The following is a 23,200-nucleotide window of genomic DNA, read 5'->3' on the forward strand; positions in this document are numbered from 1 at the left end:
CTGATTCTGCAAGATGTAGCCAGCACCTAGGCAGTCTCTTCCTCCATATGAACTTTGGTAAATTCACATACTTAGCAAAGCTTCATAGGATAGCTCTACTTTGTTGCAGGTCTAAGATGGAAAGCTGTTGGTCATCAGGAAGGCCACCATGAAGTGAGTTAAATAATTCATTTCTAGAATAAGCTCTATCACCACATTCTGCTACTTTAAATAGCACAATGGCATAGTGAAAAGAAGACTGGGTGGGTCATAAGTCAGAGGGTCCTGTTCAGGTCCTAGCTATAGCATTAACGAGGTGTGTTACCTTGGACGAATTATTTAAGGTCACCAAAATTCGGTTTCTTCTTCTGTAAAGTAGGAACAATAATATTTTTGCTGTACCTAATTCAGAGGAAGGCTGTAGGGACAGGTTTTTTTGTAAACCTTCAAGTGCTTTATAAATGTGAGCTGCTATTATTAATGCTTCCTCATTTTATTAAAAAGTTCTCATTTCACAGACAAAGCCTATTACCATTGTTATTAGAAGAAAGGCTTTAAAAATAATTTTGTTGAATAGTAACAGTAGGAGAGCAATTGTGCAATTGATGACTTAAAACGAAATCCCCCAATTATCAGCTTCTCTCTAGATTACTTCAGTTACCAGACTTAGAGACTTTGTTAGCATACATTGGAATAAAAATTGTTGTCTGCCACTGAGAGGTAGCATGGTGTTGGTGGTGTAGTAGATAGAGAATTGGCCTCAAAGAGAAGAAGTTGTTGTTGTTGTTGTTGTTGTTGTTGTTGTTGTTGACTTGTGTTTGATTCTTTGTGACCCCATTTTCCCAGCAGAGATTCTGCAATGGTTTGCCATTTCCTTCTCCAGCTCATTTTACAGATGAAGAGACTGAGGCAAACAAGGTTAAATGATTTGCCCAGGGTCATATAGCTAGTAAGTGAAGCTGGATTTGAACTCAGGTTTTCCTGACTCGAAGCCCTGTATTATATTCACTGTGCCATCAAACTGCCCCAGACAGGGAGACCTGATTTCAAGTTTTACTTCTGACACATATTAATTATATGACCCTCACAAATCCCTTAACCTTTTGGTGATCTAAAGAACTAAGACTATGAGTTTCAGAGAAGATGCCAACTTGCATTGGTTGAGGAAAGAAATAAGATATCCAGTCCTTTTCCTTATTACCTGTCTTACACTTAGTGGCTGCCCTGACATTAGATAATATACTTCTCCATTCTGTGCCTCAGTTGTTTCTTATAAGATTAGGGTATTAGATTTGGAAAAGACCTAACAGGTCATTTAGGCCAACCCATAACCTAGTTTTGCAACCCATGTATATAATATAAGCAATAAGTGGGTCATCTAACTTGTCTCAAGATCTTCAGTAATGCAGGACTCCACCTCTAAAGACACTCTATTACATTTTTGGAGAGGTATAATTATTTGGATATTTTTCTTTATCTCTAAAACATCTTTCATTGGAAAGATTCTGTGATTCCAAGCTATTTTCCAAATTAAGGAAGAACAAATATACTATGGTAAATTTATATTTCTTAAAAGGAACCACAAAAACTAAAATGAGAACATGAAGAGCTTGGGAAAAAGATATTCATTAAATAGGCATAGAGAAAGGATCTGTGGTTTCACTGACATAGGTTGAAGAAACTACCTCTACGGATGCAGGTGATAGCTTCTCATCATAGAGAACTGCCCAAAACAGAAATGTCAGATACCCCATGGTCTGATGCATGTGGCCCATAGTTCCAAGTGCAGATTAACCAGATAAAATGTAGTTGGGAAATAGTTAATAAAATAAATAGAAATAAAGTAAAACTTGCATAATGTTAATATGTGGTTTTCTAAGTCAATATGTGCCCACAGGGATCCTTGTTTGTTTAGTGGCCCCCATTTCTATTTGATATTGACACTGAATTCCTAAAGCATTTAGAAGTTGAGTCATTTAATCAACAATCATTTATTAAGTCTTTGCTATGTATGCACCAGGATCAAACAGTCCATTAAAGGTGGGACTTGAACCCAGGTCTTGCAGGCTTCTGCTCATTAAGCCCTCTGCTACATAGCAGAATTAGGATTTGAACCCAGATCTTGTGACTCCAATTCCAATGTACTTCTGCATACCAGCTGCCTCACAGTGGGCATTAGCTATACCCAAAGGAGCAATGAATCATATTAATGAGAGGATAACCTGACTGGAGTAGAAAATGTGGGGCCAGAAAGAGAGAGTCAATTCTAGCACACATGATCAATTCCATTATTTACTCTTTGTTAATTTTTTTTTTTAGTATTTCATAGATCTGTAATTTCTTTGGCGTGGCTATTCCCTCCTTTAACATAGATTGCAGCCCTTCTCCAAGTTAGTAAGAAGTCAGAAATGTTAATCACCTTGGAGCTACCTTGGTGATATACCTTTCAAAATTTAGCTAGACTGATCCTCAGAGGACATGTCCTCCATCATGGGGTAGATAGATTTTTCCAGTTTGGCAGGGGTTGAATTCTATGAGTGTAGCCTTTGAGAATCCAGTGTTACCATCAAACCATAATATTAGTTATTTCTAATTAAATCTTTAGAGCTAGAAAAGGATCTTCATAGGACATCTAGTCAAACCCTCTTAAGTTTACAGAAAAAGAAACTGAGGCTCAAGAGGAAAAATGACATGTCCAAGGTCACATAGCTGTTTAGTGGTGGAGTCAGGACTATTTGGGAATTCTAAATAAGCCTAGAAAAATCTGTTTTTGCAATTGAATGTCAAGTTCTTTGTAATTAAGCTTTAAAATTAACTTGGAGGCTTGCAAAGGGTTAATTTAATAACATTCTTCACCCCAAGACATATTATTCACTAAAGCCAAATATTATTTTGCAGATCAGGATACATTGAAGATCATAAAGAATACCAGAATTGCTTAAAATATGTATATATATATATTCATATGTACATATACATTTACACATATGTATGTGTCTGTCTGTATGTATTTGTGTGTATATGTGTATGTGTATATGTACACATATATGTGTGTGTATCTTTTGTTTCCCCCAAGGGACTCAATATATCCTCTATACTATCTCTTTTTTGAATTTTTTTTGGCAGCATGGTAAATTTTAAGCATTAACTGATTTACCCAGGAATACTTGTTAGGGCCTGGATTTGAAGCAAGATCTCACGCCTCCTGTTGTAGGGCTTTTTCCCCTCATACTGTAAGACTTGTTTCTAAGCTGTGATTTGTCCTGGATAAACATTTGAAGGATTATCATAATCTAGGATGAGCTAAGCTGGGAATTGCTGGTGTCTTTTTACCTGTTTAAGTCATACATTATTTTCATAACACTGTTACAGAACATGTGGGAAAATGATTCCCCCCCTCCACTGTCAAAAGACCATCTGCTGTTTGAGGAGACTTTCCTAGAATTTGTCAATAAAATCATTTTTCTATTTCCAAATAGCAACATATTTATTTTAATAAGATTTTCCTGAGAAGCCACTTTTCCCCCCTTAGCATATTTTCCCAGGCTAATGTAAAATTTGCTTGGTGTTTTTCTTCTCTCTAAGAGTGTGGGAGTATTTTCTTTCAGGAAGGGAGATGTCAGTGTTAGTGCCTATTCATTTCTTTTCCAATTTCACAGAGGGAAAAAAATCAAGTTCATCACTTCAGGGTTCATTGTGATGCCACATATGTCTCAGACACACACATATACACACACCAGTTTTATTCACAAGATCACACATTTAGATCCAGATGGTACTTTAGAAATTACTTAGTTCAACCTCTTCCCATCCCCTTTATTTTATTTTATCTGAGGCAACTCAGAGAGATTAAATAATTTCCCCAAGTTATATCACCAGAAATAAGTGGTTAGGTCAAGATTTGAATCCTGATCTCCTGATTACAAATAGAGTGCTCTTTCCATTGTACAAAAATTCAGTTTTTAAAACTTTGGGTGGATTCTCACTCCTGGGTGCATTCTAGCTATTCCTGAAGAAGAGAATAGAAACTTTTTTTTTTTCTTTTTAAAGTAGGGGGCAGGGTAACCTATGTTATATTTCATTGAGTAGAGAGTTCTGGACATTCATTCATTCAATAAACACTTATCAGATACCTTCTCTGTAGATTGTTCTATTTTAGTCACTAGGGAATATAAAAAATAATATTAAGTCATTACCTTTATAAAAGCTTAGTGCATATGTTTATATGCACGTAAACATATACATGTATATGCAGACACACTCTATGTATACATAATGCAAATAGAAATATGAAGTCATAAGCCTTGTAAGAGCTTAGTGTATATGCATGTGTGTTTATACATATGTGAATATTCTCTTTCATGTAAATAGATGTGTGTAATATACATGTATACAAACACATATGTATATATTTATAATACAAATAGAAATAATGCTAAGAAATAGGAAGTCACAACCCTTATGAGTTTAGTATACACGTGTGTATGTGTGTGTTTATACATACATTCTCTTTAATATAAATATATGTACACATATACACGTTCATATATATGTATAAATAATAGAAATATGCTAAGTATTAAGTGCTAACAGAGCAGATTCCTCTCATATAGATAGTAGTGGTATTGAGCTTCCTTAGAACATTCTGAAGGTATGAAGAATATCCCTTTAGCCACAAAAGAAAATAGGAAGAGTTTGTCTGAAGCAGAATGGGATACATACAGAGTTGTGATTTTGTTTATTTGTTTTTCTCTTTCTGAAGGGAATATTATCTCGATTCCTCCTGACTCAAAGGTAAAAGGGAATATAGGGAGAGCCTTGTCCCAGACACCTAAACTGCCCTCTCAGGAACTCTTGAATCTATCCATTGCCCACTTGATGGTCATTATCAGCAGTGATGATGTCTTTGGGGTGTGCCATTCAGTCCTCCCCTTGTCCCTTTAAATGGTGAGCCTGTGTCACTGAAGAAGAGAGATAGTAGCCGTGAGAGTGAGTGCTCTAACAACACAAAGCTGTGTATCATCAGTGCCCTATGTTATCAGTGGTATCTGAAAAGGTTTTTTCCCAAATGTTGGCAATGTGCCTATGGTCCCTTCTACCATTCTTGGGTCATTACTTCCTTTTCTTTATTGAGAGCAGGGTCTCTTGAGTTATGCTCTGAGTGGAATATTCTGTTTCATCTCCCAATTGAGAGAAGGAGTTGTACTCGCTGTCACAGACTCTGACTCAATTAGCCTTTCATTCCAGAGACCAATTGGGAGTCAGTCCTGGAGTTGTTAAGCAAAATGGGCCTGGTGGCATTAGCTCAGATGCTGAAGGACAGTAATCTCCATCCCCATTTGGTGCAGTTAATAGTCTGCTTGAGAGAGTAGGCGAAACCAAACTAGCATGGAAACAGAGGGTGACCGTTTTTCTCTAGAGGTAAGAAAGGGAGATTGGCTTTGCCAGGGCAGGAAGGATACTTTGGGGCCTGCTTTTACAATGCAACTTGAACCCCAGCTGCCTGAACTATATTTGGCCTTTGGAAAGTTAGATGTACAATACCATCAGATCATTAACTTTCATGACCACAGAAATTCCCTCAAAATTAACACAAAAATAAAGCTGGATACAATTGAAACCACTTGAGTAAGCCTGAAACTTCTTTAATTTCCCACGAAAAATAAATCCTTTAAACAGACTGTATGTTAAGTGGAGAAGTTTTATGTCCTCAAGTGTGTTCAGTTATACTGGAACCCCACTCCCCCCAAGAAAAAAGGAAGGAAGGTAGGCAGGCAGGCAAGGGCTTTCAGGGAGCTCAAAATGCACATGGGTTGAACCTCATCTTGATATTACTTATTCCTGTTTAGGAATTTGCAAAGCCATTTAGCTTCCTAGAATTGCCATTATCAGAAAGCATTATGAAGTATGTCTCAGTGTCCCACTGTGTTCAGTGCTGGACAAAGGGAATTAAACAAGTACAAGGGTTTATCCAGGTCGTGGGCAGGGAGGGATGTTAGAGTCTGAAGAGAAAACACTGACAAATAGGGTGTATATAGATAGTGCAAAAACAAAGGATAAATGCAAATAGCAGGAATAGAGGGAACTGCATAGTTTTTAGTCATTCACTCAAGGAAATAACCAACCGCACATGTGCACCATGTGGCACTCTAATGGGCTGTGAATTTCAATTTACATAATTACAAATTTTCATCTCTGTTAAAGTGGCCATAATGTTTTCTTTTCTGGGCTTGGATGGGCCTTTTAAAAAAAAACAAGTTAAAAAGGGACTGAGTTTTCTAGCTCAGAGCTTGGGTAGCCACTCTGCTGTCAAGATTTAGTATCCCTTTCCTTTAGGGCCCTTGAAGATTCTCTTAATCCCACCAGAGCTCCTATTGAAGCCCCTCTGGCTACTCCTGACCTTTTATTGGAGAAAAGAAAAATAAAAGTTATTCCCTTAGACTAGCAGGGGAGGGGAAAACAGCCTTGGAAAGATACCTAAGAAATGGTGATCCAAAAGGATCAGTTGCCCTGGAAAACTTTGCATGGTGTCTGTCTCATAAGTGATTCGGATTCTCTTGAAATCCATTATGGTCTCACAAGGTGTTGTGAGGTTCAGGTGCAAGTGCTTTGCCAAACCCCCTAAGGTGCTTTGTAAATGTCAATTATCAGGATTGTATCTCTGTATTTGCACTCCTGCATTCATACTTGAAACACACAAACTCATGCTCTCCACATGAGAAAGGTACCTGACCATACCTTCTGCCATAACTTGTCCATATCTCAGGTTTTATTGTCTCATTTTTATATGCAAGATCAGCACCAGTAAAGGAAGTTTATTATGAGAATTCTTTAGTACACTCACTGGTATTCTGCAAGTGACTTGGACACAAGTATCTAAATGAGATTGCTTGGCCAATTGTGTCTAAATAAGAGATGGCTTCTCTTCTGAGTTTGGCAGATGCTTTAAAACTGTAATAGATGATCCTAACTTTTATAAACCACCCATAAAGAGAAGACAGACAGGTGGTACAGTGGTTAGAACTGTAAGCCTGGAGTCAGGAAGACCTGAGTTCAAATCTAGCCTCAGATACTGTGACCTTGAATAAGTCACTTCACTTCTATCTACCTCTGTTTCCTCGTCTCTAAAATGGGGATAATGATAGCATCTACCGTCCAGAATTATTGTGAGTACCAAAGAAGATAATGATCATAAAAGGACTTAGCACAATGCCTGGCACAAAGTAAGCACTATATAAATGTTAGCTATTATTTACTACCAGGTTGCAGCTTTTTCCTTCTAATCATGCATTGTCCTAAGCTCCTAAGGTGAATCAGCCTTTTGTGTCACTTGCTTGAAATAAATTGCTATTCTCTTAGGCTAGTGGGCGAGGGGCTGTTTGCAAGGCAGATTCAAGTCCTTTTTCAACTGGTAGGAATTACAGAAGCAGATGGGCTGTGGGATCTAGGATCATCTTTAAGATGTCGGGGACATGTTTCTGTGTTAAGTAAATATTTTTCCAGTGTCTGCCTTAAGTGTGTGAAGAGAGCATATTTCTTGAAAGATGTAAATAAGCAGTGTCACGAAATAAATATTGAACAGAATCTTCAAAGTACCAAGATTTCTCTTGTCATATAGGCCTTAGGGGCACAACTGTAAGCAAGCAGAGATAGAGACAGAGGGAAGGTTTTGTTGTTGTTGGTTGTTGTTTGGAGGGTGTTAATGGTTTAATGTTTCACATGTTATATGTTTATATAAAAAGGGATATTGACAAAGAAAATGATGCAAAAGTTGTTTGCCTAGAAGCTTAGGATTTTTTTTTTTAACTCACATCTCACCCCCCCCAACCCCACCCCTTTTTACCACATTGCAGATCTCGCCTTGCGGATTTTTTCACAAACTGCCAGCCTGAATCACGGTCTGTTAGCAGCTGTCTAAAGGAAAACTATGCTGACTGCCTTCTTGCCTACTCTGGGCTTATTGGTAAGATCTGAGGGGAATTGGGGGGAGCAGGGAGAAAGAAATGCTGTGTGGTTTACGAATGCCCTCAAACTCTTAACTAACTGACTATAAAATTGCTCAAACATTTTGTGCTAGGTTTTGACTTATGAGCCCTTGAGGAATACTCTGTAAAGAAAAAGATGATAGATGGAAGAGGACAAATACTGAAAGAGAGAGAGGATCATTAAGGGAAGGAAAAGGACAAGGGAGGAACCAAGAAGGAGCATGCTATTGAAAAAGCCGAGTTGTTGGAAAATTGACAGAGTAGAACAACAGAAGAGAGAGAATGAGGTTTTGGAAAGGAGAATGAAGTCAAATGAAGTTCATTGAGACTTGGTAGAGCTGCAACTTGGATGTCATTTGATCCTGGAAAATGTTATTTCCTCACAAATCACTCTAGAAATAATAATCCTTCATGTTGGTATCCATCAGTTAATTAATCTGACTAACCCAACCCTCTGTGCTTATCATGGTGGACTTCATCATCTTGGAAAATTGTCTCCTTTCCTTCCAAACCCAAGGCACTGGAAAAGCATTCTTGTCAATATCTAGTGGGAGGTGAGAGTAAAAATGGATCTGACTGGGAAGAAAACAGGAGAGTCAAAATCCCAGATGTAAAACGTAGGCCAGCAGGTAGAAGGAGAGGGAGCAGCATATAGCAGAAACAGGTGTAATATATGGCAGGAGGCTGTATGGGTTTTAGTTCCATTGTGATTGGCATATTCTAAAACACAGCAAACGGGACGGAGAGATCAGGGAAATCAGAGCTGTCAGCCCTGAAATAGCAGTTCTGTCACCACATATGTTTCTAACAGGTGTCAGCGTAGAGGCTGAACAAGTCTCTAAAAGAGGTAAACGCCCCACTATGAGCAAAGGAAAAGGCAAAACTGTAACCAGAAAGGAGATCCTCTCCAGAAGCCACTGAGGAGACCCAAAAAGTACTGAAACTAACTCAGAAATATTCATCGATGCCAGGCTTACTCATTACTACAACTTTTCTTAAAAAGGCACACCGGATATTTTGCCAGGCAAGTCTTGTCTGAGCATTTGCATTTCCAGTTAGTGTATTCTTAGGAGATGTTCTGAATTTGCATTCACCTCTCCCCAACAAATGAATTCATAATCCTTTATAGGAGGAATTACTTCTGTATTAAGTTTTAACTTCTAATTTTTAGCATTCTTTTCTTTTGCTTTATGTGCCCGAGAACTGGGTGCCACATTTTAAGAATTCGCAGGCTTGAATATCTTCAAAGGAAGACGTCCAATATCCTAAGAACAAATGATCTTGTCAGACACAAACCAATTAGAGGAACTTGGGGCTACTTCACCTGGAAGACAGAAGACCTGGGGGAGGGGGATTTGATAGCTGTACTTGGAGATTTGAAGGGCCATCCTGTGGAAGAAGGATTGGTGGTCTTCTACTTGACCCCAAGGGTTGCTACTTGAACAATGGATAGAAGATGTCAAGGAACAGATTTCTGCTATGTACAATGACAAAATTCCCAACAATCAGAATGGTCTAATAATAGAATGTGTTCCCTCAGGAGCCAGTAGGCTCTCCATGCTAGAGATTTTCAAGTGGATACTGAATATAGAAGGTATTCTTGTTCATTAGACTGGGGTTGCTGGCCTGCAGGAGTTGGGAGGGTGGTCCCTTATAACTCTGAAATTCTGTGAGTCCTACTTTTTAAAAGTAGGACCACGCTCCCCTTTCAGAATTACTACCGTAATCTCCTCACAGCACTTAGAACTGAGTGGCTTATGAGCACTGTGGTATTGGCAAAGTATGCTGTGCAAGGGAGTCATGGGTTTGGTGAGGCCTGTCCTTGACTTGGGGAGTTGGAATCTCTTTAATTCTTCAAGGTAACAGTGATTGTACGACAACTACTACAGGTGTGAAACTCAGCATGCTTTTGACTTTGTACCTCTCCTGTATCATGGATTGCTTAGGTTGTTTGATTATAAACTCCTTCAGAGCAGTGGCCACAGCCTTTTCATGTGCATATGCAGTAGTTGGCATAGAATCATGTACCCCTGGATGCCTAATAAGTAACTCCTTGCCTGACTTACTGATTTTCTCATTCTGTGTTTGGAGTACATATTCCTTTAAAACCTATGGAGAACTTCTGTAAACAGGAGTGGGAAGCTTGGTATATGTACACTAGAGGCCACAACACTCATTAATGCCAATATTCCCTGGCACGGAATGGAGAGCCCTATCTAGGAACATTTTTCGTAGCAATGATTCTCAAAGTTTTTATATACATGGATCACTTTGGTGGAACAGAATATCTCAGCAAGTTGTTAGTACTTTCCTTACTCCTGTTTGGCTCAGAGAAAGAAAGAGAAGCAGAGACAGAGAAAGAGAGAGGAAGGAAAGGAGGAAGGGAAAGAAAACTTCAACAAGATCATTGGGAAAATTGGTAGTGTCTGAGATGAGCCACTTATGAGATAATAGAAAACAAGGAGAGGTATGATTCTTTTGCAGAGGTGAGGACTTCACAGGTGTGTAACATTCCAAATAATGTCAGATTTTTTCAAACGCATTGAATAACTTTTGTTGAGTTTTTCCTTTTCCTGTTTAAAAAATATTTGTTATAAGAGATGGCTCTCTGGGGAGACAGGTACAGGAGAAAATTTCAACAATATATAAACAGAAGATAACAATAAAGTCTATTTTTAAAATAAAAGAAATAAATTATTAATTTATGCCCATGTAGACATTGTCAGAAATAAGACTACTGAGGGGACCATGTGGAGGAACTTCTAGGATCAACAGGGCCTTAGAGCCAGTGTTTCAGAGAATTATTGAAAGCATCCATACACTTGAATGTCTCATGAGCTTGGATCCTAAAGGCAAAAATTTAAATCATGTGTATGAGATGTGACACTGGTGGCATCTCTAGAAGTGCCTTATAAGGCTGTTAATGTCAGTTAAAAAGCCCCAGGCACTTTTGAGGGAACAAAATCAAAGTTCTATGAAATATCAAATATAGGAAATTTCTTCCATCTATTTGGGCAGATTGATTTTTTTATTTTGCTTTTGTTTTTGCTTTTTAAGAAAGCCAATGAGATGCTTCTCACCACATGCATTCTCAACCAATTGTCCCATGCTCCAAATAGTCCATAATACTTATGAAGAGAAACAAGCTTCTCATGGAATTCAGATTTAATTTTTAAAGCAAGTATATAAATTACCTTATTAGTTCTGAGATAATTTTTATAAAAATACACTGCTTATTATAATGTCTTATTCAACAAACACAATTATAATTACCTAACAGCCAGCCACCCATTGACCACATAAACAACATATTTCTTTTGATGTGATAGAAAGGTTCATCTCTTCATTGAATGTGACTGAGCACTGTACATGATATATCTCTCCTTCAGGCACAGTGATGACACCCAACTACATAGATTCTAACAGCCTCAGTGTGGCCCCGTGGTGTGACTGTAACAACAGTGGTAATGACTTAGAAGAATGCCAGAAATTTTTGAATTTCTTCAAGGACAACATGTGTCTCAGTGAGTAGTTCATGGTTCATCTTAGGAGCCAGGTTGTGCTTATTTTCCAGTGACTTTCTTGGTCTCCTTTTTCCTCCTTTAACATGGGTGTACTAACAGTTTGATTGATGTATTTGGCTACATTGGGTAATATGAAGCTTTTTTGACTTTAGAACTTGGATTGGAGGCAGTTGCATGTTGCCCAGTCTTTGAATCCAAGAGTCTAAGATGGACAGTTCCAGATATCTGAAGCCTTTAATGTTTGTGTGGTGCGATGGGAGGAGGGGAAAGAGCAGAGGAGAATCTATACACAAGGGACCTCAAAACCTGAGTGGAATTTACAGTATGAGAAACTCAGGTAGATTAAATGGGGGATAAATCACAAAGGATATTGATGGAAGAAAAAAAGTTAATACCAAGACTTTTTCAGGTGGCCAGGTTTTGACTCTAGAGATGGGTCATTGATATTTCTTTACTAGAATGAACTTAGAATAATACAATGAGCAAGGTCATTGTATTACTTCAGCCGTATTCACATGGTACACATTTCCCATGGTCTTCTTGTTAATTTGGGTAGATAAATAATGCTCAGCTATTAAGCAGCAGAAACTAGTCAAACCCAGACCGAGTACCAAGTAAGTCATCTTCTTTCATCACACAAGATTTATGTCTAGCTCCCATTTGTGTATTGAAAAAGATTGAGGCTGCTTCAGGATCAATAAACACTCCAGATAATGTAAATGAAAATAAGGACAGTTTCCTCTTCAACCCTTAGGTCTAAAGAGCTGGATCCAAGTATTTACCTTTACAGCATCCCTCCAAGTCTATATTAATTCTGGAGAAAATAAGATGAGATTGGATGCTAGGAATCAAGATCGAATGCCTCTTCTTATCTAAGATTCCTTAAATGTTAGCCTTCTGCCTCATTGTACAGTAGGCATATAAGTATTTCCTAGGGAAAGAAAACTAGGCCTCAGAAGACCTGTGTTCAAGCCCCACCTTTGCCTTTCCTTAGTTGTAAGGAAAATCTGACTCCTAATTTCCTAATGTATAACATGGGGGGAGCTGATCTAATCCAGCCCTCCAGAAAGTGAGGCCCATAAAATTGTGGTGCCTCAGTTCTTAGAACTGATAACAATTAGGATTCAAATCCAGATCCTACGACTCAAAATGCAGCACCCTTTTCATTGTTAAAGTGTTATACTTAACAGAATTGCGAGGACAGTTCTTTGTACATTGCAAAGGGCTGTTTAATTTGGGTTATTATTAAGTAGAAACTAATCTTTACTCTTAAAATATCTTAATCCAAATGATGTATCTCTTTTTAACACTAGGCATTTTTTTCAAAAAAAGTTACACTAGGCATTTTATTCATTCAGCAAACAGGGACTTGATGTCTAGATTGTTCCCTCTACCGTGCTAGGCTCCATACTCATTTAATGTTGCATTTGGGGACCCCAAGTGAATGGAAATCCAGACTTACTTACTGCTAAGGTCTGAAATGCAGGCGCATTTTAGAAGTCATTGGGCCATCCCCACCCCTTCCTGGATTCTTCATGTAAATCTATAGCAAGGAAATGTGTAAGCACATTGATTACAACTGGGGGGTTTTGCTTTGTCTTGATTTTTCAAAGCATAATAGTTCTTACTTCTTTTCTGTCCTATGCTTACTCCTGGCAGAACACCATTTTTAATGGAAATAAAGCAAAGACAGTAAAGGTCAATGTGAGGGGAAAAATGGTATTCATGCTGGCTGGGAAACTTCTCTTTCACAAATACATAAAAGTTGGTTCTGGTGAATAGTATTTTAACCTCCATGGAAGGGAAATGGGGAAAGTTGGGGTTAATATTTCTAATTACTTTTCAATACCAGTAAAGGCTTGGTCTGTAGCAGAGGCCATGAACTTGTTAAATTTATTCACAGTTGTTCATTCATACCTCCTGCAGAAGTGACAGTGAGAAGGCCTGAGAGTTTGGGTGTTAAATCTAGTTAGTGCGAAAAAGGGCTTTAAAGCTCATAACAATGTTGGCACTTAGGGAAGTACCATCCCAGAAAACTAAGTGGTCTTAGGATATGATTAATAGGGATCCTTAAGATACTGTATTCAAATTTCAGGTGTTGTATTTACTACCTTTGTGGCCTTAGGTAATGAGTGGGTTAGACTCTATCATCTCTAAGATTCTCTCCCCATCTTTAAGATGAGGGGTCAGTGCAGAAGCTAGGTAGCACAGTGGATAGGACACTGGCCCTGGAATTAGGAGGACCTGAGTTTAAATATGACCTCGGAAACTTATTAGCTATGTGATCCTGGGCAAGTCACTACACCCCAATTACCTCTAAAAACAAAATAAGTTGAGGAGTCAACTCAGTGCTCTGAAATTCCTGTTCTTACTAGAGTGCCTCGGATACCATTAACAAGAATTTGGCCTATTGCGAAGGTCATAGCTATAGAGCTTGAAAAGAAATTAGATATCATCTAGGTAAACTTTTTTTTTTTAATACCAATGAAAAAACTCAGACTTATAAAGGTTAAGGAACAATTTTTAATTAAAAATTTGATTATTAGGAATGAATGAAGAGGTCATTTGTTAAGTCTAATTCACAATAAATACAAAGAGAAAAGGAGGGTATTATAGCAAATGTAGCTTTGGTAGTGCATAGTTTAAGAAAGCCCTTGAATTTTAATTTAATTTAATTCTCTTTAATTAAGATAATATCATAATCTCATTGGAAGATGAGTTTAAGATTCTAATTTCGGGATTGATATGCAAGTTGGTGCTTTCTTCATATGGCAGGCAAGACCCCAGGCAAGTTACTTAACCTCTGTCTACCTCAGTTTCCTCATCTACCAAATAGGAATAATAATAGTACCAACCTCCCAGGGTTGTTGTGAAGATGTTGTCACTTAGTCATTTTCAGTCATGTCCAACCCTTCATGACCCCTTGTTGGGTTTTCTTCTCAAAGATACTAGAGCAGTTTGTCATTTCCTTTTCCAGCTCAGTTTACAGATGAGGAAACAGACAAACAGAGTTAAGTGACTTGCTCAGGGTCATACAGCTATAGGGCCTGTAGGCAGATTTGAATTCAGGTCTTCCTGATCCAGATCCCGTGTTCTATGCACTGTGCCACCTAGTAGCTGTTGTAAAGATACAATAAGAAAATGTTTGCATAGAACTTTGCAAACAGAAAGCTCTGTATAAATGTTCTTATTGTTGATGCTGTTGTTGTGGTGGTTACTTGTTGTTCATGACTGAACATGGCTGTCTTGTTGACCACCTGTCTACTCTTGTTTCTGTAGTTAGTTAATTGTTTGACTTTGCTCTGCTCTCCCTGGTCCCATTTTTACCTGTTAAGCTATGTAGAAATTTCAGGGGCACAAAAGCATTTATAATGATTTGCAGCAGTTTCTTCCAACATGAGAAACATAAAAAATTTAAAAACAAGGCCCCAATTTAGTGGAACTTAAAGGATAACAATTTTAGAACAAAATGTCACTCTAAGAGGAAGATTAGACTTAAATTATTCCATCTTGTATATAGAAAAATGCCAGCTAAGAATGCTATATTAACAGTTTGCACATTCAGGTCCCAAATGAAAATGTTTGATTTCTTATACAATGAATATGAAATAAGAAATTCCTAAATCCATGCCAATTCCCTGAAGACCTGATTAAAAACTATTTTTCTATTCATTTGGGTGGTGGCAACCAAGGGAAACAACACACAACCAATTTACTCTTTGCCATTAAAAAAAGAAAAAGAAAACACAATTTAATCCCAGGAAAATTATAATAAGCTTTTAAAATTTTACATTGTAAACTTTTGGCTTAAGCAGCTCTGCTCTTTCCTAATTATGCAGATTTTGTTTGGAAGACTGGGGATGGGGGAGAATGAAAGATCATCTTCCTTAAACCATCACATATTTATACTTTGAGGTTGGTGCTTTTAATGAAATGGGTTGCTTTAAGTGAATAAATAAATGGACTTCTCTTTTCTTTAAACTCACCATGGAATGGAAAAATAAATTAGTGTTGTGATTAGATCACTTGAGTTCAAATCTTTCCAAGGATGGAGGTTTGCTAACGCTATGCCCTTGAACCAGACACTGAACTCCCTGGGTCTTAGTTTTCCTTATATGTAAAATTAGGTGTTTCCTCATCTGTGAAATGAAGGGTTTGGAGCAGTTGGCCTCTGAGGTTCCTTCCCGCATTAGAGCCATGATTGTGTCAAAACAGGTGCCTTCTTGTCATTGAAGTGGTGTCATGAGTCTTTCAGTTAAAGCCATTTGGTATTTAAAAATACAAATTTGTTTTTAACTTAAAGGTTTGAATTTTTGTAAATGTTTTTCATGGAGGACATGAAGGGTCACGAACCATAAGAAAACTCATGCTTCTGTGACCATATTTCCAAAGTACTTGAGAGAGAGGCAATTCAGAAGGAATAATTTTCATCGAAAGGAGTCCTTTGTTGAACCAAGAACACTTTCTTTGTTGGGGCCAATTGTGCTACTTGTAATATTTACTATATGACTTTGACTTTGAAACTGGGTTCTCCCTGTTTCCTTACAGAAAATGCGATCCAAGCCTTTGGAAATGGCTCAGATGTGAATGTGTGGCAGCCAGCCCTCCCTGGACAGACCACCACAGCCACGACCACAACAGCCTTCAGAGTCAGGAGCAACAAGTCTCTGGGATCAGGGTCAGAGAATGAAATCTCTTCCCACGTTTTGCCACCTTGTGCAAACCTACAGGTAAAAAGATATGATAAGCCCATAATTGTAGAAGTGGGCTGTGATAGAAGAGGGTAGAAAAGACTGATTGGACAAGATTATGCAAGAATATGCTACACATCTACAAACACATGGATAGTTGTGTTTATTTTAGTTGTACGGCTTGCATCTTTCAGTGTTGTTTCTGGGGCAGTGAGATATAACAGGAAAAATTTGGTGTCAGGAGGTACCTGAGTTTATATCTTGGCTTAGACACTTCTTTTTTTTTTTCCTGGTGAGGCAATTGGGGTTAAATGACTTGCCGAGGGTCACACAGCTAGTAAGTGTTAAGTGTCTGAGGCTGGATTTGAACTCAGGTACTCCTGACTCCAGGGCCGGTGCTCTATCCACTGCACCACCTAGCTGCCCCGGCTTAGACACTTCTTAATGGTGGGGTTATGACTTGCTGAAGCTCCATTTTCTCATCTATAAAATGGGGGTGATCATAGCTTTAGTTCTTACCTCATGGGGTTGTTTTGAGGATCAAATGAGATAGTGTATATACAGTTTCAAGGGCTTTGTCAACCTGATAGCATTTTATAGAAGAGGTGGTTATTTGACCACATTGCTAGCAAGGAATGAAGCTGGAACTGAAACTCATTCCACCTAATTCTGAATCTGTTGTAATATAACTGCTTCTCTTTGGTTCACACTTGACTTCCAGTCTCCTCCTTATCTACTTTTCTGCTTTTTGTTATTGAATATTTTTTAAATGTCATCGTGATGTCCCTATTTGTAGCATATAAATCACAAATGGCCAGAAAACCATCATCTATCGTCATAAACAAATCGAGCATAAGGTATTCTGAGGGTAGCTTGGTGGTGCAGTGGATAGAGTTTCAGCCCTGGAGTCAGGAAGAAGTGAGTTCAGATCTAGCTGTAGGCACTTACTAGCTGTGTGACCTTAGGCAAGTCACTTAACTCTGTTTTCCTCAGTTTCATCATCTGTAAAATGAGCTGGAGAACTCCAGTATCTTTGACAAGAAAATTCCAGTGATGGAAAAACAACAATATGGTATACCTGAAGGTTCATAGAATCATAGATTTAGAGTTGGGAAAGACCTTAGAGGTCATCAGGGCCAATCCCTTCATTTTACAGATGAAAAAAATGAAACAAAAAGAGTTTAGATCACTTGCTCAGGGTCATACAACTAGCATGTGTATGAGATAGACTTTGAACACAGGTTTTCTTGCCTCCAAGTCTAGTGTCTTTTCCACTAAGCCAGAAATGAATGCTCTGGGCAGAGAGAAACTAAAGTGTTTTTTGTTTTGTTTTGTTTTGTTTGTTGTTTTTGCATTGACTATTGCAAAATATGCCACATACTTGTTATCAAACCATGGATTTGGTGCTTTATTATAGCCCTTTGCATATAGTGCTTAATAAATGCCTCATTCATGCATTCATTTATGCATTCATTCATGAATTCATTCATTCATAGTAAAAAAGAACTCTGGATATAGAGTCAAAGGATTTGGGTTCCAGTCTTGCTTCTGCTACTTATTATCTCTGGCCATCATGGGATTGCTTTGTCTCTTTGTGACCTTAGTTTCCTTTTCTGTAAAATGAGTTGACTAATCTAGGTAATCACTATAGTGCTTTCCACCTCCAAATAGCTGACATTGCCCATATTTCTTGAAAATCATAACTGAATTGTTTAAACTTTTCGTTGAAGAGAAGACACATCCTCCGAGGACTGTTTGACATCTAAAAAACTCTGGGAAATGGAGAGTTCTCTGGCCCCCCCTTCCCAATAGGCATTAAACAAGTCAGTTATCACCCTATCCTTGAGATTTATCATTCTACTTTTTGTCGCCTTAAGGAAATGCCCCATGCCAGGAAATTCACAAAGCCCGCATTTTGCACCCTTCAGTGATATGCATGATTTGGCTGCACAGAGAACCAATATTTCAGCACCAACACATAAATACCCCTCTTTTCAAAGAAGGAATTTGTGTTACGACTGCTGGGTTGCCCTGGCAACATCAAGAAACACATGAACTCTATTCCCAAGAAACAGTGCCTTTCCTTCCCTTGTATTAGTGACAAAAACTCGACTTCATCAATAGAGAAAAGTAACAATTAAAGTGCGATGTTTATCTTGGGGATTGCCATTTAGCTTCTCAGCAGAGAGAGAAAGTAGAGGTGAGAGGCTGGAGACAGTAAGAAAAAACCTTCCAAACCACTTCCCCCTCTCCCATGATATACCAGATTGAGTGGTAATTATTCCTTGGATTTACAGAGTGTTTTGCTTCCCAAGAGCCAATTAAGTGTTTCTTCCATATACCTTATCTTCTTTAAACTCACAGCTACTCTGTGTATCCTACAGGTCTGGGACAGGGTAGATAGCATCCTCCCCTTATTGTGTTCAAAGAAATTAATGGCATTGTAGGGCCACTGAATTATCTGATAAATTGACTTCTACATTTTCTGAGTAGAGGTGAGAGAGAGAGAGAGACTGGAGTGGAGAGGAAAGGAGAGGAGGAGAGAAAGAGGAAGGCAGATGCATTGTGGGGGGGGTATTGAATAGCACCTATTCTTTTAAATATGCATTCACATCTCTTTGGCTCATTAAAGGCAACAGATTTCACCTCCATATTACTGATGAAGGAGCTATGATATAGAAAAAGGCTAAGTACCTTGTAAAAATGACCTCAACTTTGTAATCAAGCTGAAACTTGAACCCAAGCCTCCAGAATTTTAGCACAGTGAGCTTTCAGCTATATCATATTCTTGACAAAACCTCAAATTTCTCTGAGGATGAGAGAGAGAAAACAGGATATTAGAGCAAGAAGAAAGAATAGATAGGGGAACTCTCTCCTCAATCCTAACACATTAGCACTGGCCTAAAGTGAAAGATGCTAGGAGGAAGCGAAATCATTGATTGCTCACTATAGAAAATAAGACCCATCAGTCTAGCATTAGGGTGGGAAAGAAGAGGAATATAAATTGAAAACAAAGTCCTGAAGTTGGAATTGGAGAACCTGCCATTTGCTACTTGTATGACCTTGGGCCATTCCCTTTACCTCTGGAGCTTTTATTATCTTCATCTGCAAAATGAGCGAATTGGCCTAGATGAGTTCCAAGGCCTTTTTCTGCTGTAAGTCTGTGATTTACTGGGTTTCCTGAGGGCAGAGCTTTAGACTTCTGAATAATGCAATATGCAACTTATTCAATAATACAGAACTTGGACAAGGAAATTGGATGCAAAGTTACCTACTTAGTGACCAGGCAACAGCATCCTTCTTTTCCTTCTGCCTTGATCTCAAAAAAGATAGGTTCTATATGTAAAAAAGATGGTGAAAAATTTTCAGGTTATTCAATTTGTGTGATCTGAAAATATTTATTAAGGTTGACCCCTAGTAGGGATTTGAAATACAAGGATCCAGGGGGAAAAACATGATTGGGGTGGGAGGAATGGTGTGAATATGTGTGTGTGTGTGTGTGTGTGTGTGTGTGTATGGGGTTAGGGTTAGGGTTATCATTAGGGTACCGTGTTTTCTGTTTGAATTTTAGAGATATGGCCAATGCCTTATAATTCTCAAAATGGAATTTCCCTCTCCCCCATCCCCTTTTGGTCCAGCTCTTCTCTTTCTTATCCCATATGAATTCTGATTTCTAAAACCAGGGGGGTTCTAGAAATGCCTTGAAAAGTTTCCATTGTCCTATTGTGGTGTGTCTTTACTCAGAATAGAACTAACTTGAATCAGCCCTGGATCCATTTGTAACAGATTTGGACCAAGTCTGCTGCTTTGGCAGATCTAAAGTTCACTTCCCATGAGAAGTGTCCCCTTGTAATATTTTTAAATATACAATAATATGATGAGAAAGCTCATGGGGACTTGAATTCTGTCTTAACATTTGAGATAGATTTCCCCTTTGAATGGGGAAAAAATAGTAGAGAGCAAACATTTTGAAGTCTGGTGTAAAAGTATGATTCTGAGTAAACCAAGCTTAATTATGTTTCAAGACACATCTGACCATCAGGGTGGCATTAAGATATGTGTGTATACAGTAAATCTGCAGTTCCCATTAAAGGGACTTTTTGCATGAAAAAGGAAAAGTTGATTGATTAGTATAAAATGTCATAGAAATGTCCAAGTTCTAACCCCCTGAGGTTTTAAAATACAGGGTATTAGGTAACCTGCCAAGCTGCCATGTCAGAGCTAATTGGCAGTCATATTAGCAACAGGACTGGCACCGTCTGTGCTATTGTTGGCACATTTCTTTGACTTGTACAAAGTGGCCACGTGAAAAACAAAGAGACATTAATAATTCCACCCATTTATTTCATCTTCTATACACTTGAATGGTCTGGTAACTAGAAAAGTCTTTGGATATTTAAACAAAATGGACTGTACTTGTCGCTTATTTAAAGTAAATATTTTTAGGAGATGTTAGCTTTTGAAAAATCTCCATTTTGCATCATGCATTTGATGTTGGGCTAGGGATTTTAAGTGACAATCTCAGTGCATTATGTTTGTATACCCCAGATGCCAGGAAACTGAAGAAGTCCAGGGTTCAGATTTTTGCATTAAAATAGGCAATTTGGGGGAAATATCACTTTGGGGACCCAATATTCACCCCAATACTGAGCCCCAGGGACATAATGCATGCATTCTTATCTGTTGCAGTTTCTCAGAGGAGTATTTTTACAACTTAATATTTTATATTTATTTTATGCTTTAAATCTTATTAAAATGCTGTACATAATTCATGTCATTTGAGTCTCACCAGTCCCTTGAGGTAGGCACTGCAGTTATTTATTGAACCCCATTTTATTGTTGAGGAAATAGACCTAAGGAGGTGATGTGACTTGCCAGTGGTCACATGGCCAATGGTTAGAGGTGATATTTGAACTCAGGTCTTCCTGATCCCCAAGTTCATAACCCTTATGAGGTGGATAGTCTAACAATTATCATTCCCATTTTACAGATGAGGATAATGACGTTCAGGGGTTAAGTGAAACCTGCTCAAGGATTAACTTCCTGTAATACCCACCTCATCAATAAGATTCATAAGTCATAATATTGAGAGCTGAAAAGAACTTTAGAGGCCTCCAGGCCCAGTTTCCTTATTTTATAAATAAGAAAACTGATACACAGACTTACCCAGGATCACACAGCTAGTAAGTGTCTGAGGCAGGATTCAAACTCAAGTGTTCTTGAAACCCAGTCTAGTGTTCTATTCATTACTCCTCCTCACTAACACTCGGGGCAAGGAATTGATTGTTCCTAGAGATTTGTTGATGAAGACAATTTTATACTTAAGTCAGTAAATTTGGAGCACATTGAAATCACCATGTTCCTAAATTTGGGAAACTCGCCCTGGCTATAATATTAAGGAAGTTTTTTTTAGATAATTACTACCCAAATATTCCCTCTACTCTCCCCTCAGAAAATTATTGAAACTTGTGTTTAGACAGTAGCAATAGCAGAGCATGGGGCAGCTAGGTGGCGCAGTGGTTAAAGCGCTGGCCCTGGATTCAGGAGTACCTGAGTTCAAATCCGGCCTCAGACACTTGACACTTACTAGCTGTGTGACCCTGGGCAAGTCACTTAACCCCCATTGCCCTGCAAAAAAAAAAACCAAAACAAAACAAAACAGAGCAGGATAAAGGTATATCAGGCCTAGTAGAAATATCATTCTTCAGAAATTGATGACACACAAGGTGTTTGCTGTTTCTTCCTTAATGATCTGATTTTTGTCCTTGGGGAGGTGAGATATGGTCAGACTCATATCACAGACCCAAATATGGGAGTGATCCTTATAGGATTAATCTCCATCATCTCTCCTGAAATGGATGTACCACCATAAAAGCAGAGGCATTACATTAGATAAAAGGCAAGTTTATGAAAATTAGCCAGAAAAAGAATGAGAGAAAGGAAGAAAGAAAATTAGCCAGAAAAAACCCAGGCACCTACAAAATGCGTTGTTTCCAGTTCTGGTTCACAGCCAGTTACATGTTTAGTTTCCTGCCCCAATCTCCAGGGAAACTTTATCAATTGAATACTTTTGAGATGAACTCAGCTTCTGAGTATAGATAATAAGAGCAAGTACCCCAAATATCAGTGGCCAAGATTTCAAGTGCATGGGTAACCCATTGGGGATAGCTTTACATTTATCTTTACAGTAGCACAAGCTGATTTAACTCTTCTAGGCCACATCTGGAAATTTAATTCATTTCAATTCAGACAAACATTTGAGTGCCTTCTTTGTGCGCATCATGCTACTTGATTCTGGGGAGGTAGAAATTAATAAGAAAAGGTTTTCATTCTATAGATCATCATTATGGCAAGAAAAGTCTTACGAAGCTTCAAACTCTATCTTCTTTTTTTTTTAAACTACCTAAAATAATCACAACTACAATCTAGCATGAGAGTCTATTAAAAAAAACAAGACTATACACAAATAAGTATTATAGCAACTAAATTAAGGTACAGTGAAGAGAAGTACAAAGTTTTCTAAGTATTCAGGGAAGGATCCCTTTTGTTTCAGATGATCAAGAAAAACCTAATGAGACCTCATTATCCATACTGCTTGGTCGAATTTTAGCAGGCAACTGCTAGTGGTCTGGGTAGCTAGATGGCTTGGGCCTGGAGTCAGAAAGACTTGAATTCAAATCCAGCTGAAGACACTTAACTAGCTGTGTGACCCTTGGCAAGTCACACTCCAGTATCTTAACCAAGAAAAACCGAAAGGGTGTTACAAGATGTCGGACATGACTAAAATGACTGAACAAAAGTAATTCATGGGATAGGAGTGATGATTGTATCAACTGCAGTTAATAACAGGAAAGATAGGCAGGGACAAGAGATGGGATGGTGAATAGTGAGTCATCTTATTTTGCTAAATGACATGTCCCAGCTCTGGCCTTTTGATTGGGAGCCCATTGCTTTTTTTTCCTGTACCATGTGATTAGACATTATGGCCCTCCTGATTTGGTCACGGTACTTTGAAAAATTG

At 38.3% G+C, this 23,200-nt stretch overlaps 1 protein-coding gene across 5 annotated transcripts in view; it reads left to right on the plus strand.

The window, feature by feature from the left end:
• The window catches only part of GFRA1 (GDNF family receptor alpha 1), a 331,948-nt gene that overhangs the window by 254,099 nt on the left and 54,649 nt on the right, over positions 1-23,200 (plus strand). For all 5 annotated transcript variants that reach the window (XM_043985946.1, XM_043985948.1, XM_043985945.1 and 2 more), the window contains 3 exons: positions 7,833-7,942; positions 11,354-11,488; positions 16,037-16,218. In XM_043985946.1, the coding sequence (XP_043841881.1) occupies positions 7,833-7,942; positions 11,354-11,488; positions 16,037-16,218 (427 nt within the window). The remainder of the gene's footprint in view (positions 1-7,832; positions 7,943-11,353; positions 11,489-16,036; positions 16,219-23,200) is intronic.

This window comes from Dromiciops gliroides, chromosome 2 (assembly GCF_019393635.1).
Source record: "Dromiciops gliroides isolate mDroGli1 chromosome 2, mDroGli1.pri, whole genome shotgun sequence".
NCBI classification, from domain to species: domain Eukaryota; kingdom Metazoa; phylum Chordata; class Mammalia; order Microbiotheria; family Microbiotheriidae; genus Dromiciops; species Dromiciops gliroides.